Raw genomic sequence first — 17,236 nt, 5'->3', positions numbered from 1 at the left:
ACTGAAGTCATCAGGAGACGCATAAGAACATGAATATGTGGGGAAATGTTGTAATAATCCAGCAGAGTAGATGTTGAGCTATTTCAAATACGTTTCCACCACATTTTTACAAACATAAATATATGCTGTTCTATTTTTTTCATTCCTAGCATTGATTCTTTTTTTCCAGAGGCAGGCACTCTGAAGATCCATGAATTGGAAATCAATTGTGGCCAAATTATAAAAAATGTTTCCTACATACGATATCACTTCTTGTCATTTTATAGATTCTTTCAATATGTGGAATTGCCTCTTGTTGTCCTCTAATGTCTGATGAAATTCATAAATATTGATACATTGTTTTCTTTTAATAACTGACCAAACCTTTCCTATCCTTGGTAATTATATTCTTTGATGAGCAATATTATCCAGAACAAGTGCTATACTATGAATAAAAAGAATTGAAGGATAGTATGAAGGAGAAATGAACGTTTTCAGTGAGCAGTTATTCTCTCTGTTCCCTCTCTTCTGCCTGATGCTGCTGATTTGTAGGTCATGTGTGTTTTAGAAATAAACCGTGAGAGTGAGTGAGCGAAGGACTTTTACCCTCTAGTGGTGATCCTGGGGAAAGAACTGTCAAATGCATTTAGGGAAAAAATATGAATGTCCAATTATCCCTGTTCAGTTGTGCATGGAGGCAGTGACCCAGTTGGAAATCAGTTTTAGATTTCCAAATTTCATATTTTATTCACCGGCAAGTCTGATACAGTCACTCGAGAATGAGAGGCTTATGCTGGACAAGTATGTCAAAGTCCGATGTCACTCTTCCACCGTGCAACTCCTTCAGAATGAAAGGAGCAGACCGAATCGGATACAGCCGCACATAATGCATTGCAAAGATGTTGGTGAAGTAGAAATGTTACCTTTCTATGAACAGCAACACATTGAAGATCTCTAAAAGGATTTTTAACACGCTTTTAAAATGATCTGTGCACTTACTTGTGCCATAAATGACAAAACATACACATTTGGATTCAACTTGGAAATAATCCTGCATACGGTCTCGCTTACTGCGTATATATTTACATTTCAGTATTAATCTTTATTCAATTCCATAAACATACATGCTGCTTGGTAAACCACCATGTATAGGTCAAAGGTCAACTGGTGAGTGGACCACCTTAATAAGAAAACACACACACACACACACACACACACACACACACACACACACACACACACACACACACACACACACAATTCAGTAAAGAAGCCATTCTGTCTCCTAAAATAAATCCATAAAATATTACTCGACAAATAGTGTAAATAATGTCAAATATGCCTATATTCACAAGCCAAAAGTCAAAGAATAAGACTGAAAAATAAAAATAAAGGGTTTTCTGCATAGATTTAAGTGTGCGGATATCTATTTTACCAGTTATTTACTCTGTAAAATAAAGAAAACATCTTCGAGTAGCAAACAATATGTGCAAATCCTGCTAATGTTGCTAAATGAACACTGTAAAAGCTGTTGCATTGGGTATTTTGTCGGTACAGTATAACCACAGTAAACACACGCACATATGGAACATACTACACATGGTGGACACCAGAGGGAAAATCGAGTTGGTCGAAATTCAGGTTTTCATTTTCAGTGCTAATTAGCATAAATGAACACATCACAGTGTTATCCCTGACCGTCGGGCATCAATAACAACGCTCAACAACTGTGCCGAGTGTTTTTTATCCCCACAGATAGACACAAAAACATGCAAGCACACCAACACAATCACACTTTCACACATGCACACAATGACATATGTTGAGAAAAATTGTCAACGGGCTCAATATTTCACAGTTTTGCCTGTTCATATTCCAACACCAGTGACAGTGTCTTTGGGAAACACTGTCCCTGAGCAGGAGCTGCTTTTCTCTCCACTCAAAAAATTAAATAAACAGGGAAATCTCTCAGCCTGTGAGAAAGCGCGTGGGTGTGAAAGCAAGCAAGAAAGTGGAAGAAAGAAGAATATAGAAGAGGGAGTAGAAAGAGACAAAGAGAGGGGAGACAGGGAGGGAATAGGTGTTATTTAAAATGAAGATGATACATGGGATAGTTTTCCATTGCAACTTTGCAGGCTCTCTTGAGACTGGAGAGACTTAACATTTCAGAGTCTCATACGAAACACAGACACACTGAGACGTATGCACACACATATACGCTCATTTCAAAGCTTCATTTGGCTCAGCAGAGACCGATATGAAGGTTTTCTCTTGAGAACGGAAATAGAGTTCAGTCTTGAGCTGCACAATGATCAGGGGAACATTACTCTACTGCAAATAATGCCACACACTTATCGGCAGGTTAGTAAAGTCTGTGTGTGTGTGTGTGTGTGATTTAATTTTTACAACTGCAAACTCATTTCATCGTGGGAGCTTTTCAGCGCTTGCTTTTGGTGTTTATATTGCTATGGGTGTGCATGTGTGGGCAAGCGCTACAGATTTAAAATTCATAGAAATCACCAAACCATTCTGTACCCATTTGCTTATTTATGCCGTCTATACATAAAACATGACTGACCCGCTCTTTCATTTTCTCCCGTTTCCCACATTCAATCTAAATTCCAACCAAAAAGGTGACAACCACACAGATCTCACAGAGCAAATAGAGATTTGAAACCATTATATTTACTCAGCCGACATGAGCAGACATCCCCCTGATTTCCTCATGTGTATTTTGAGTTGATGCCTCAATTGCATCCAAATATCCATCTCATTTTATACGCCTATCCACTAATTGACAGCCATTTATGAATATTACGCATGTGCATTGTGCACTACACGATCAAAAGACTGTAGACACGTACTTTATCGTGATATCTTAACTGTGGCAGCAGTTCAAACATGACAAAACACTTGCACACAAAACAAGATCAGGACAGAAATGATTCTCACAGTTTGGTGTGAAAGAACATGCCTTGGCCTGCATATAGCCCTGACCTCAACCCCATCCGACGGAATGGAGACGAACTGGAGAAACCGACATCAGTGCCCGACCAGGGTCCAAAATCTGGTCCAAAGTCTCCAGAGAAGAGTGGAGGCTGTTCTAGCAGAATGTGAATGCCCATAGTTTAGGATTGAGACATGCCTGTCACCTTACAGGTAAGGTGACAGGCGTCCATCTACTTTTGTCAATATAGTGTACATGTTTTAAGAGTCAAAATGGAAATATTAGGCTTGCAAGTTCCTGTATATTATCTTGTAAACACGCAACTTTAATTGCAGAAGCACAACATGAATAGAAACTCTTACTTTTTGGATTTCATTCTCCCGCCCCATCACCTCACACACTCCATAAACCATACGGGCTCCTCCACAGTTCGACATTTTGTTTGTGTCCCTGTTCCACACTTTCCATACTCATGGTCGCCCACCACACCTTGCACATTTACTCTTCCCGTTACAGTTTTTGACTGTGTGCCCAAACCTCTGGCAACTAAAGCACCTCGGTGGCTTTGGCACAAATGCTCTCTCACTGTAACCTCAATCAGTACTGATTCGCTCTTGTCATTTTTAGTCTTTGGCCATTTACTCCTTTACATCCAACACCATGCTGTGCTTCCACCCTAAGTTTTCCTATTTCCTTTAGATTGAGTGCGTTCTCAAGTTCAACTCCATGTTGTCTTGAGCCCTTTCATTGAACCTTACTATGACAATACATGTATCAGGTCTTTCTCTCTGCCCTCGCTCACATCCTTCTCACTCTCTCTCATTATTGTCAGCTCTGGTTCGTTTATTCCTATTCACAGGATTGCCTCAATCCCCCATAATTATCTTCTTCACTCCCTTGACAATAATTCACGGAGCAGTCCTGCTCAACCGCCTCCAGAAGAAGATTTAAATTTCGCGCATTTTGCCGATTAAGCTGTCTCCGCCTACTCCCGTGTCGTGTGCCCAGGTGGACGTTAACTCGCCTCTATCAGTGTTGACGATCGGCTGAAGGTAAACTTGGCAGTAATATGTGGCCACAATTTATTTGGAAGTTAAACTCGTTCAACCTCATGCAAACTCTCGACGTAGCGTAACGTAATGCACTGCTGTAACCTCGACGTAAAACGTTTTGTTTTTCTTGGACCATGAGGTAATTGTTGAAGCAGAGACCAAAGATATCCGTTAACTGGCTAACTATGTGCAACGTAAGCAAACGTTTAATTGACGTTTAATTTAACTTTTAGTTTATTAGATGTGTCTTTAAAATGTGCAACTGTATATCTGTCTTTTAAAATGTGCAACTGTTCATTACTGGCGTCGACAAAGTCCGTAATGAAAAGCGACTGTTAGCTCCGTAGCTAGCTAGTTCACTGGGTGTCACATTGAATGTCGTCCTCCTTTGCTAACCGCTGTAAGTTAATTAACATAACGTTAAATAACGTTACGCTAATATTGGGCTCGTAATAGGTTATTTTCTTACCGACTAATCTTTCTAGATTAGGATTAGGCTAGTGACTAGTCAGTCATTTGGTTTAAAGTTAACAATGGCAGAAAGTAATGAGATAAACAATAATTTAGTGCTGCTCACAGTTATAAAGCCCAATGAACCATCGTTAAAAATGTCTTTTTTTTTGGTGCGACCACCTGTCCAAATATCTAAATGCACTATGAATTTTACAAAACAGACAAAATCACCAAATCGTCATGATTGAGAAGCTGGACACATGTTTCATTAAATAGCATTACAGTAAAAACGTATTTTAAAAAACTACTAAAATTGTTTTAATTGTGTTATAACTGTGAAATTGCAAAAAAAATAACTGTGTATATCATCTAATACATCTGATGTACAACCTCCACGTTAAATAAATACAATTATACATATTCAGAAAAGCTCGTTTACCCAGTTCAGTTCACCTGGTTCGTGTGTGGAATCAGTTTGGTGATCAATTATTGATTTTAAGTGACATGTTCTTCCTGTTGCAGCATGCAAATGCATCATGTCATCTATGTCTGTCGACATTGTTAGGCGTGTAGATTATTTGAAGTATCCTATTGATTGTGTCACAGTTGGCCTTTTGGCACAGTTTACAGCTGCAACCCTCATATCAACTTATAATCTTTTGTTTCTCTCTACAGGCTTTATGAAAATCATGGCGTATCAGGAAGCATTGAAGTACAGTCCAAAAAAGGGTGATGCTCGTCTTAAGTCTCTTCCAGACTTCAACCCAAGCTTGGACCCTCGCCGTCCTCTGGTACTGCCGACAGAGGACGTGTCCGCCTGTAGTGGTGCTACTGGACTGAGGTAATGAAACAGTTGGCAGTGTTGTGGTTAGAGTAATACTAGATAAAGCAAGCTTTATTTATTGCACATTGTAATTCAGCTTTTGTTTTGTTGTGGCTGCTTCTACTTCCTACTACTCAAACTGTTTAGCTAGCGTTGTGATATTTTGGGATGTGCAAATGTTCGTCTACAATCATGAAGACATTTTGAAGCATTAGCTGCTTAATTTAACGTTAAATCTTTTTCTCTTTTACTTTACCGTCTTAGGAAAGATCTCCTTGCTTCCGGAGACCACGAGCTCCTCCTCTTCGAAGGAGCAGACGGCCCCAGAATTGAGAGTGCTTTTATCCGAAAACTCAAAGATAAACATGATTCTGGAGACATCCTGTTGGGAGATGAGGTAGAGGCAATGTCAGGGTTTTCCACATTTTTGGTGATGTTGTATGACAAAGACAACATGTGAAATGTGTTGGGTTCTTGTCCAGGCTTTCTTCTAGTTATTAAATCATCAGCTGTCACACTCAGCCTCCAGGAGTTTTTTTTTTTCCCAGAATGATTTTTTATTTTTTTTTTTCAGGATGAAGACTCTGATGATGACGACATTGATGCCCTGTCTCTCTACGGTATGTTGCCCCCTCCAAGCATACTCTCGGATAAAGAGCTGACCCAGGACCACTTCAAGGACCTGAAGCATCCAGACGAGAGCAAGCAGACTGAAGGTTCAGTAGCAGCAGTCCCGCTGTGTGACGTCAGCATTCATTATCTAATCATAACCCGGCTCCCTGTTGCCGCTAACAGCCGAGTTGTTGTCTGGTGCTAGTGTAGCCTACAGAGCAGTGAAGAAGAAGAAGCATCCTCTTCCTCTCTACTATTGGCAATACAATTCTGTTATTGCATTTATGGCAGTATATCTTTTTGTACTGAAGTATACAACATATTGTAGCGCTGCAAAGCAACAGTATACTGCATCACATTCTTATCGGTACCACTTTACTGTCATTTTACAGAGTGAAGCCGTAGCGATAGAAGAAATGAAATGTGGCAAAAAAACCCTCTTTGAGACCTTTTTTTTTAAATCACAATCGATCAAATAGCCGATACACTGAGTGCAGTAGTCTCTCATAAACATGTTCAAGGCCAAGCAGTACTTCTTATCATTCGCATCTGAAAGCGTTTTCAGAACAGCACTAACGTGGTGATGTCCAAAATCCACTCTATCCCTCATACATAGCTGTCTTTTGGTTTTCTTTTTGTCTTCTAGTTTGGAGATCTGACTGGCACCAGAGTCACATGGCAGCAATAAGCAGTGAGAAGTTCGACAGCCTGCTGAAGATGTGTCCCGATTTCTACGGCTGCAAGAGCCACATGGCAGCATTTGTCCTGATAAGAGGTGAGTGTCAGTGGAATACATTGTCTGGATTGGTATTCTATGCATGTCTGCTCTGCGTATGGCGGAGCAGACAGACATTACCGCTTCATGTAAGATTTGATTGGCTGTATAAAAACAAAAGTCTCCATCTGCATAGAAGAATATTAAATGGTATTTTCAATAACTGATGCAAAACTGGACGTTGAAATCGGTTTCAGATTTATTTTTTCTCATAAGAGACACAAGACAGGTTAGATTTATAGAGCATCTATCTATCTATCTATCTATCTGGATAGATAGATAGATAGATAGATAGATAGATAGATAGATCTCTCTTTAGGACTTAGACGAGACACTTCTGTTGCGTCATGCTCAGAATAGTAACATCGCTGCGTTTATCGCCACGCTTGCCAGAGCCAACCACGATTTTGACATTTGTAATGCCGGAGAGCTGTGATTTCTTTCCTTTCTTTATTAAGCGTCTGATCGACGACGACCAACGAGTCCTTCAGGAGGCATTTCACTCCTGCTTGCTTCTTTTTATATTCAATCAACGCTTTTAAAATTGAGTGTTAAACATGTGTCGTCGCCTCCATAGTTAAATGCCCCTTCACGCACCATTTCCCTACAGAAGTGCTGGACACAGCGGGGGTTCCATGCCAGCATTACATGGTGGTGGCTTTGGGAGCTGGCCGCTCATGCTGCAGCAAGTGGCTTTGCTACAATGGAACGATGGTCCATGACTGCCATGCCATCATCATCGCCAGACGGGCTCTCAAAAGGTACAAAACTGCGAGTACGACTTTCAACAAGGGGCCCTAATTTACAAAGAAACATATATTTAATACTAATATGATGTACCGAATATTTTCTGCTCTTGCAAGAGCAGGCAGCCTGGATCAGCACGCCGTCTGTCTTGTGCCATTGATGGTGCTTCTGGTGAAATTGCCGGTGTAAAAACAAAAAGTTATTTTCTGTCTTTTGTTCAGGTTTCTGTACAAACAGCTCCTGCTGTTCTTTGATGCCGATCCAGAGGCCAAGGATTACTGTGTTTTTGAGAGTAGTGCAGACAGCAACCAGCTCCAGCTCAAACCCAAGACCAGTCTGCATCTCTACACCAATCGGTGTCCTGAAGGAGCGCTGAACGTCGACTTCAAGTGCTGTTATTCCCCTCTTTGTGCTTTGCTGATAGCGGTATTGTGTAGTGTATTTCTGAGATGCCATGGGATAGAAATTCAGTGGATTTGACTTCTGAGAATAGTAGCATCCTACAAATGTTGTGAAAGGCGTTATTATTAGCCTGCTAATCATTTTCCGTTCTGTCCTCTTTAGGGGCTCTGTGAATGATATCTGGAGCGCTGTGAAGCTGCAGTATCATGCCAAGGACCTGCTGGTCCCTGTAGCCGACCTTGACCCAAGTGTGTGGGGTGCCACGGTCTGCTGCATGTCTGGTAGTGACAAGTTGTGCCGCTGGACTGTCACTGGGGTGCAGGGCGCATTGCTGAGCCACTATATCCAGCCACTCTACATCAGCAGCATGGTGCAAGGTAAAGTTCAGAGCATATCCAGTGTCTCCACACGGCTCTCAGCGTGGCGTTTACCTGAGGGGGAACCGGAGGAGCGGCTGCTCAGGTTCCGCGATGAGGGGCGATCTCACATGCAGTAACATGAAACTAAAAAACATGCAAGGCCGGCGTGGCTTTGTCAACAAAGCACACAGAGAAGCTCGAATCACAACACACACAGAGTGAGAGTGAATTCATCTTACTCCACTATATCGTTACACTACAGATAGTCCTTTGATGCTCTGAATATGATATAGAGAGCCTTCAAAGCCATTATTAGAGATTTTAGTTCATGCGCTCATTTTATTATTTCGCTGAGAGTTCTATGAGAAGAAGAAGTTACAGACCGCATCTTTCTGCTCTCAGCTCAGGAATCGTTCAGAAAGTAACGAATGAAACACGAGTTATGTGATATAACGGAGGTGCTGGTAGACAGGTTTTTATTACCTTTGGTCTTCATGCTAAGTGAAATTGGCTGCTGGCTGTAGCTTCATGTTTCGCATGCAGACATGAGAGTAGAATTCCTCTGACTCGACAGGAAAGGAAATAAGCATATTTTCCAAAATGTCATTTTAAACTTTAATTTAGTAACTTTAATTCCAGGTAAACAGTAACGCCTGCTATTTAACATCCAGGTCTTACATTTCCAATGCTGTCCTACAGTAAGTGAGATGTTTTTGAAGCTGTACTAGCTGAAACAGAAATAGTCGTCTTCAAGGATTTATTTTCATGATGTTATTTGACATGGATTCATTATTTTCACCTGTTTGTAAATGACGTGCAAATGCTGAGATTTAATTGTTTATTTAGGAGGCCAGCAGCTCTTAAACGAGGAAGTGTCCGATATCACCAACATGCGACTGGGGGACGGATGGGAAGACATCCTGCCGCCGTCCTACCAAAAACACAACATCTTCGTTCTCTGTGGCCACTACGTGGGGCCTGCTGTGACGTCCCCGGGGCGGCACGACGAGCTCAGCGTCAACTGGTGCTTTGGAGACAAGGCCGTTGAAGTTCTGGACTGTGGCAAGGGCTACGTCATTGATGGGTACGATACAAAACGCATGTACAATAAATGAAAGAAAACACTAACTTGTCCCTGCCTCAGAAATGTGGGACCTGTACGACGTCCCGTACTGGTCTTGCAGAGAGTCTAGAGCCGACTCAGGCTTACCTCATTCACACTCCTGCAGCCAGTTCCAGGGATGGAGTAGAGAGAACTGCTGGCAGTGCCGGATGCAGTGTGCTTGTTTGACAGTCTCGGTGAGGCCTGGGGCTCCTGCCATCTCTTCGGTTTTGAAGCTGCAGACAACTGCTGATGTCCAGAAGCTGGAGTGTGTCTCACCGGAGGCTGTGTTGTCCTTGAGCAGAGATTACAGCCCGAAAATAGATTTGAGATCCTGCTTGGCGCTCGCAAGTGTTGCTCCGTATTTCAGCTCCTGTCCTGCAGCCCGAACTATTAGCTTTATGGGCGACACTGTGTTTTTCAGGACGAGCTCAGCAGGACGTTTCACACAATAACCTATAAATATGCAATGAAAAAAAAGAGGCTCCCTGGAAAAGAAGAGAATAAATTTAAGGGCAAGAATACAGGACATGTGGGGGGGAGGTGAAGATGAATTGAAAGGATGGTAAGAACACCTACAAATTATAGTGAGAAAACCAAAAGGAGAAGCTGCTTCTGTCGTTTACTTCTTTCATTTAGTGACGTAAAAGTAGAATGCCCAATCTCTTGAATTCTGCGGAGAATACATTATATGTGGAATGTGTGGTTTAGGAATGAGGAATATAATGGGCTGCAGACATTGTAGTGGTCATGGAGCACTAGTGATTTGACATCAGTCACCCAGCAATCTGCTAATCATCTACTATCAATGCTGTCGTACTAAATACCACCTCAAAACAATCAGGACGTTGCTCAGCAGCAGTGGTAGCAAGTGCTGCCTGTGGGAAACGCTGACGTCTCTCAGCCAGACCACACTTTACACGTTTCCTGTAACAGCACAGAAGAATTGTCTTGCCAAACACTTATTTTTATTTTTTTGTATTTAGCCCAGCTGAAGCCCTGAAGCAGGGACTGCATCCTCCAAACTAGTGTTGGAGGTGGACAGTGTTAAATGCAGTGTATGAACCCACGTTTTACATTTACAGTCTTTAGTCTTACGAGTGGATACTTGGAAGGGGAACCAGCCTCAGTGCTGGCTTCTTCATGAATCCTTGGTGAGGGAGTGTGTGTTACACTTACTACAAAACATGGAGGCTGGACTTGCTTGTAGCACAGATTAAAAACCACAACAGGATGTATTTGTATCAACTATTGCAACTGGATCCAATATGCCGTCAAATCATGTCTGTATCTCAAGTAAGATGGATGTAAATTAAACATGTGATTTAACGAGTGCAGGATTGAAGAATCTCTAACAGGCTTTGTTGTGAGGCTGGATCACATATAATACGGTGTATGAAAGGCAATGGAAGTACAGGGAAGCAATCACTGGACTTTTTTTGTTTCCCAGCTCTCCGACTGTGAGTGGGCCGGGCTTCTCCAGCAGACTTTGCAAGAGAGCCCTCTACAGTTATTTCCTCAAAGTCGCACGGCTGGGTGGGCCGAGCTATCTGAGTGATCTCCCCACCTACCAAAGCGTCAAGGTGCGTGTCCACTATAGAAGATTACACGAATGCTCAGTGCTCCATGAGAGGACTGTGAAGCTATACGTGTTGTTATGGTTTTCTTCAATTCTTTTATAACGTTGCATCTTTGCAGTTCTTAAACACGTGTGATGCATGATGTTGTCGTTTGCTTTATAGGTGGAAGCCACCGTCTACCAGACGGTCAACGATCTGGTCAAGCAGCGGTTTCTGAGCAACCACGCAGGTCCCTGGAATTCCAAAAAGCTGGTGGACTGCTTTAGCGCTTGAATGTGCTCTTCATTAACATTGCATGAAGAAGTTTAAGTTCCTCTCGAGTGTTTCCTGCCGTTTACTGTTTACTTCATTTATAACCTTTTAACAGTAAGTTTAGTTTTGTTCATGTATCATGTTTCTCCTTTCGGTTTGTGTAATAAACGAGAAACCTACTGTTGTGCACCACAGTGAAGTAGTCCGTTCGAATGGGTTGTGGGTGGAAAAACATGGTTTATAGTCCGCTCTAGTTTTTATTGCACTTTGAGATTTGTTTTTAAAAAGGTAATAAATCCTGTTCCCAAATAAGTAAAATGTTTTCTTTCTTTAGTCTCAAATTTTGTAAGTTTTCCCTTTATTCACAGACTGATCATTGACAGTACAGTTTTTTGTATTTATATTATAAGGAGGGTTTTACACATTTAGCCTAAAGTAGTAGTTATTCTCGTTTTAACTTATTATGAAGTAAATGTTGATTGCAGTGTAATGGCTATAGAATAATGACACCATCAGTGCTTTGCACTTCTCTCTGCCACCGGGTAAGATCACCTGTTGCCAGCCTCCTGGTTATCATTACATTGAGCAGGTGTTCAGGTCGTACAGTCGATGTAGAAACACGAGCAAAGGATATCCCAATAAATAACTGTCAAACTTTATAGAGAAATGTATGGAGTTATGTCTACGATGCTACCGATCAACGCCAATCAATGCCAGTGGCTTATTTCAAACATATTTCGGACCATCACATGTTTGTGTGTCAGAATTGACATGAACACTTGAGCTGTCACACGCAGCGATGGATAGATGTGCAATCATCTCACTGAAGTGAGTAAAGAACGACTGCATCATAGTTTCTTGGTTTACACATTTACGGTCACAAATCGAGGGAAAAAGGGAACACAGCGAGCCTGGCGTCATCTTAAATTTTAATTTGTATTATTCCCTCAGACAAACTGATGCCACAGTCCATTGTCACCATGGCTCCACTCACCAGTTGCTTGGCAACCAACTCCTCCTTGGAACAGATGCAACTACTCATGTCTAAATAATTACAGGCTCTTTTACAATATTTAGCAAAAAACAATAGAATTGCATGGTAACATTCTCTAATGAAGCTGCAACGCAAAATAATTAATGTCACATCGCTGGTCTTTATTGAAGCACAATATACGTTCATGCCGCCGTCTCAGTTTACCATTTCATGATAGTTTCTGGGATTTGCATGTGTCTGTATGCAAATGCTTGTCCGCTCCTGTGAGTTTTCTCTTTGTTATTGCTGACCAAGCAAGTGGTTCTTCCAGCCAGGTGTCGGGTTCACCCCCCTCTGGGAAGGCAGCGCTTCTGGACCGGAGGTGCTTCTCTGGGCCCGAGGGAGAGCCAGGGAATTCACAAAAAGGCCTAAAAGAGAATTAAACAACTTAGATGTGGAAAAACAGGACGTGTGTGGTTTGAGAATACACAGTTGGGAGTTCGGGTGTTAAAACTTAAATTGAGCTGTCGGATGGTGAAGGAAACCTTTAAGAAATAACAATGATGTCCGTTTAGGCTCGATTAGCAGCGCGTTCATTAATTATTTAACGTCAGCGCAGTTATTAATGAATGCAGTGACCTTCACACTGATTCTGGCAGCCGAGGGACTGAAGTCAGACTAAATCTGTGATCATTATTTCATATGAATCTTCAGATGAATTATAACATTTGATTGAAACCTTAAATGTCTTATAGAGTAGAATTAAGTTTAATCTTAAAATAAACAAAAAAAAAACACGTGGCTGTTTATCTCTCAAAAACACATTTTTACAAATGAGCTTTTATTTATGTATTCAATGTGTCACTGTGGAACTTAGTGTGTTTTTAGCTTGTACATGTGGTAAAATGACAGTGGCAGTGTTGATAGACTGATGGTTATGAATGAAGTGAGGATGTGCGTTGCTTTGGAATGAGGCTTTGCTTCCTTACCCAGGTCTGGTCTCTTGCAGGACGAGTTTCTCTGGCTGGAGTCGGAGGAAGCCGATGTGCTCTCTGTGGAGCTGGACTTGACTGAGCAGGCCGAGGGTACTGGTGCTCTTGGAGGGTTTGATTTGGGTTTGGCTGCGACTCCAACTGATGCAGAGTTGCTCCACTCTGGACGACAACACCACCAAACACAGATAACAGAAATCAAGCCCATGAGTTGCCTTTATTGCAATTGATTAACCTCACGAGGGTAATTCTGCTTTTCAGTGGTTATATAATATATCTTCAAGTGACCATCAAAGTGACTTGAGTGATCATATCCCATCACACCGCGTGTGGCTGCCATACCAGAATACTCTTCGAGCCGGAAACGTCCAACGCAGAGGTGAATCCTCCACTGTTTACGGACATTTTCCTTCATCAGACAGTGGAAGAGGAAGATGAAAAGCCCTGGAATACAGAACAGAAGAGGCATACGCTGATGAGCTTTGAAGAACTAGATTGGAACCTTGATTTGCTTGGTGTTTTTGTCCCTCAGCAGTTATTTCTAAAGTCCACTTGAGCAAGGCATTTCCGTCCCAGAAGTAAAAACGCTTTTGTTGCGTCACTCTCGGATGAAAAAGAAAGCAATATAACAAAGATCAGTCGAGGTAAAGGCTGTTGAGAAATAGTTGCATCATTCAGCCCGGTTCCCTTCTCTTTTTTTTAAAAATCTGATTTCTTTTGAACTGTGAACATGAAGTGGAATGTTGAGGAAAACTGCATTTGTGGATCGCAAACACTTCACTCAGTTTATCTACCGGTATATCCCTCATACATGCCACTTAAGAACAAGTCTGCTTGTACGAATGGTCCTTACATGAAGCACATTCGCTCTGCTGACATATTTAGATACATATATTATCCAGCATGGCTTTCGGGGAGTGTATCTGAGCACGAAAAGAAGCTACAACCTTGGAGGGTGTTGAGTCCAGCGAAAAGGTACAGCATAACTACTCTGGCTGGTCCCCAGGTACAGAAGCCAACAGTCCACGTTAGTCCCAGCAGCAAGGTGAGACTGGCAACTCCCTTCAGGTCATGCATGAGTCCGCTGCGGGTCCCAGCCGGGCTATTGACTTGCATGTGGCGAATCTGGATCAGCACCACCGCAAAAACCTGAAAGAAGCAGTTCACTTACATGGAAACAATAATGTCATCAAAGATAAGTATGCAAGTGCCCTTGAATGAGAGATTTGTTGGAGGATTGTTGAGTATTGTTAATAGTGAGTCATGCCAGGCTGCAAGGCCTGATCTGTTTATTTTGAGATTATTAAATGTTAAGTTCCGGTATATCCTGTTGTGGCTGTCTAATTGTAGATATTCCTTCTTAAAAGGAAGGTAATTAGGGGAATATATATATGTACCACTAAAATGTGAACATAGCCCAGTGTTTAACTGTATGAAATTGAATTAAAATGTTAAAATGATTTACCGCAGTGTTGAAGAGAAAGACCAGCACAGCATAGGCAACGACAGACACGTAAAACGTCACATCGTCCTGAAGCCAACAGCTGAGGGAACAATGGTCTGAGTGACTGAAGGGAAAGTAACCAGCAGGAAGGACTGCAAACGTTTTCACAACCATATTTGAAAAAAAGTAATTGAATCAAAATGTTGATTTCACGTCACATGACTTTCAGTGTGGCACTTCTACAGTAAGACCGGCTCGATCTGTTCGCTGAAAACATTAACAACACTGTGAAGCAAAATGTGACTGACTGTATATCTAAGGGGAAAACGTATGCTTAATACGGTATGTGTGGGCTGACACCATATAGAAAGTAAATCAAATCAAATCAGAAAAAAAATGATTAAAAAAAACATGCAGTATTTCTGTCAGTTTGAATAATTCCTGTTTGTTACATTCGTTGCTTTTGGATGTTAGTTGGTATTTCCTTTAACATTTAGTGACAAAATAATACAATATTATACATGTAAATATAATGTACACTCCATTTTACAAGTTCAACCGCTGGAGATATTTTTACTGCTGATTGAAACCTGTGTTTTCAAATAAGCCTCAAGACAAAATGTCAAATGAATATAAGATGAAGCAAATCTCACAAGTTGTCAGAGTTGTCTAAAGGCTCCAAGCTCTGCTGACCGCCGTAGGCCTCTCTGTCCACGATGAGCACCATGGTGCAGATCACCAGAGGAATCCCTGCAGGAAGAGTTCAAACACGTTTCATAGCACATTGTTATCATGACAGGGTTACAATTATTGACCAATAATGAGCGTGACGCCGTTTTGTCTTAAAAGTGTCCGTTGAACACATGACTGACCCCATCCCAGAGCACAGAACTTGAGGATGTAAGAGGGCACGTAGACATTGAAGACTTTGACGAGTGCAAAGTACATGTTAACGGCCTCTAATCCCATCCAGGTGAACGACGCCAGGAGGAAGTAGTGCAGCATGGAAGCGACGGCCACACAGAGGCCGTAGACACCCCAGGAGGACAGCCAGGAGTTGACCAGAAACACGAGGTTCAAGCCCAGCAGTGCCAGGGAGAGGTTGATGAGGATCTGAGAGGGGTAGTCCCGACGAAGCTTTCTGAGAAGGTGACGAAGATAAAGCACAGGGGAGGAAAACTCAAGTGTTCATGTAGTTATACTTCAATTGTTGCTGTTATCCAATTAAGGACAGAGTGTATTTCAGTGTGGACCAAATGTATCTGCATTAGTGTCGACATGACCTTTAAGCCCTATCAGCAGGTTAACAGTCTGCCTGTAAACACAGTCGGTGTACAACAAGGAGGAAACATTTGTGAAATAACGACTCAGTGGTTGGAGTCTCACTCGAAGGCTGTGTAAGTGAGAACAGTGATTCCCAAGAACACCGATGAGACTCCGCAGCCAGCGTAGGTGACAATGGTCAGGATCTGCTCGTTAGCCGCGTCCACCGGAGTCCTGGAGACATCCTACACACAAACAACACGCGACACAGATTCGTAAGAATGGCGGTGTTTATTTCCCCAACGTGCCACAAATAACTCTCACAGACACAGTAACTGGTCCTGTGTAACAGTACTACCAAGATGCATGATGACTCCTCAAATATCCAGCTTACACGAGCACTAGTGTGTGTAAATGAGTTGCTCAATTAAAGTGCCAATTTCAGTAGCAATAGGAGTCATAACCCTGATATATTTGCAATTTTGGAACATGTTCAATGCAAATCTGTCGAAATGATATAGCTCGCACTCCCGTTAGATGTCATTATTTACTAGATTAGAACGTAATTGGATATTTTATATCACTGTACTCAAGGTTGTGCTTAATTTCAAAGAAATGTGTCTTTGCCATTTGTAAAAAAAAAAAAAAAAAAAAACACCAGAGAAAATGAAGCACATCTCACAAAGACTTGGGTCTCATCAAAAATAATGAATTTGGGTCAGACGTAGCTTGAAAGTGGTTCATTTATATATATTGTGCTTTGATCTCCCTCTGCTGGCAAATTAGAGTTGAACCACTTCCCCACTTCATAGAGCTGTGGACTGCAGTCGCTCCAAGGGTCAAAAACAAGAAGAATAATAATGCATACCAGAAGAACGCCGAAGTGCGTGAGATGATCACACACGCACGTTGTGTAATCAGAGCTGCCGTTGTATTTCCTGCAGCCGTAATCGTCCCAGCCTCCCTGTCCATCTAGGTGATGACGCAGACATTTAGTACCACACAGTTCATCCAGCAACAGAAGTGATCATTCAGGGCAGGACCTACTGTTTTTATTGAAGTTCCAGTACACACACTGCACCTCCTTATCAAGCTTCAACAGAGATGGAAAGGAGAAGCTTTTGTGAATCAAACGCATTCATTCATCATATTAGCAGCAGCGTAAGCAGCGGTAACGCTGGAACACTTCTACGTCGTGTTTTAAAGGGAGAGTTGATCCTACCATATTGGGCACAAGATGGCGGAGCGTGACTTTGACATCTTCATCCAGGTCTTTGATTGGAGAGCTGGCGTTGGTCACACTGGCTGACACCACAAAGGTGTTGAGGCTCTGCTCCTTTTGGCTGCTCTGAAAATAATAACAATGCAATGTGCAAGTTTGCCTCTCTGAATATAACCGTGCGCACCATGTATCGTTGGAAAACTGATGTTTTCAAACACCGTAAATATTCTGATTGAATTGCATGTGTTCTCGTTTTCTT

General features: G+C 41.9%; 1 protein-coding gene across 1 annotated transcript; it reads left to right on the top strand.

Annotated features, from left to right (window-relative positions):
- Positions 1–2,949: 2,949 nt before the first annotated feature.
- Positions 2,950–11,104, top strand: adad2 (adenosine deaminase domain containing 2; the record flags this gene model as incomplete). The annotated part of the gene is made up of 11 exons (XM_079283353.1): positions 2,950–3,070; positions 5,107–5,272; positions 5,519–5,651; positions 5,829–5,970; positions 6,513–6,641; positions 7,252–7,402; positions 7,610–7,777; positions 7,953–8,167; positions 8,996–9,233; positions 10,702–10,834; positions 10,994–11,104. 11 exons carry the CDS (start codon positions 2,950–2,952, stop codon positions 11,102–11,104), a joined length of 1,707 nt encoding a protein of 568 aa, XP_079139479.1.
- Between the last annotated feature and the right edge of the window lie 6,132 nt (positions 11,105–17,236).

This window comes from Melanostigma gelatinosum (assembly GCF_949748355.1).
Source record: "Melanostigma gelatinosum genome assembly, chromosome: 14".
NCBI lineage: Eukaryota > Metazoa > Chordata > Actinopteri > Perciformes > Zoarcidae > Melanostigma > Melanostigma gelatinosum.
The sequence above is the reverse complement of the archived record's forward strand: the minus strand, read 5'-3'. Positions and strand labels throughout refer to the sequence as shown.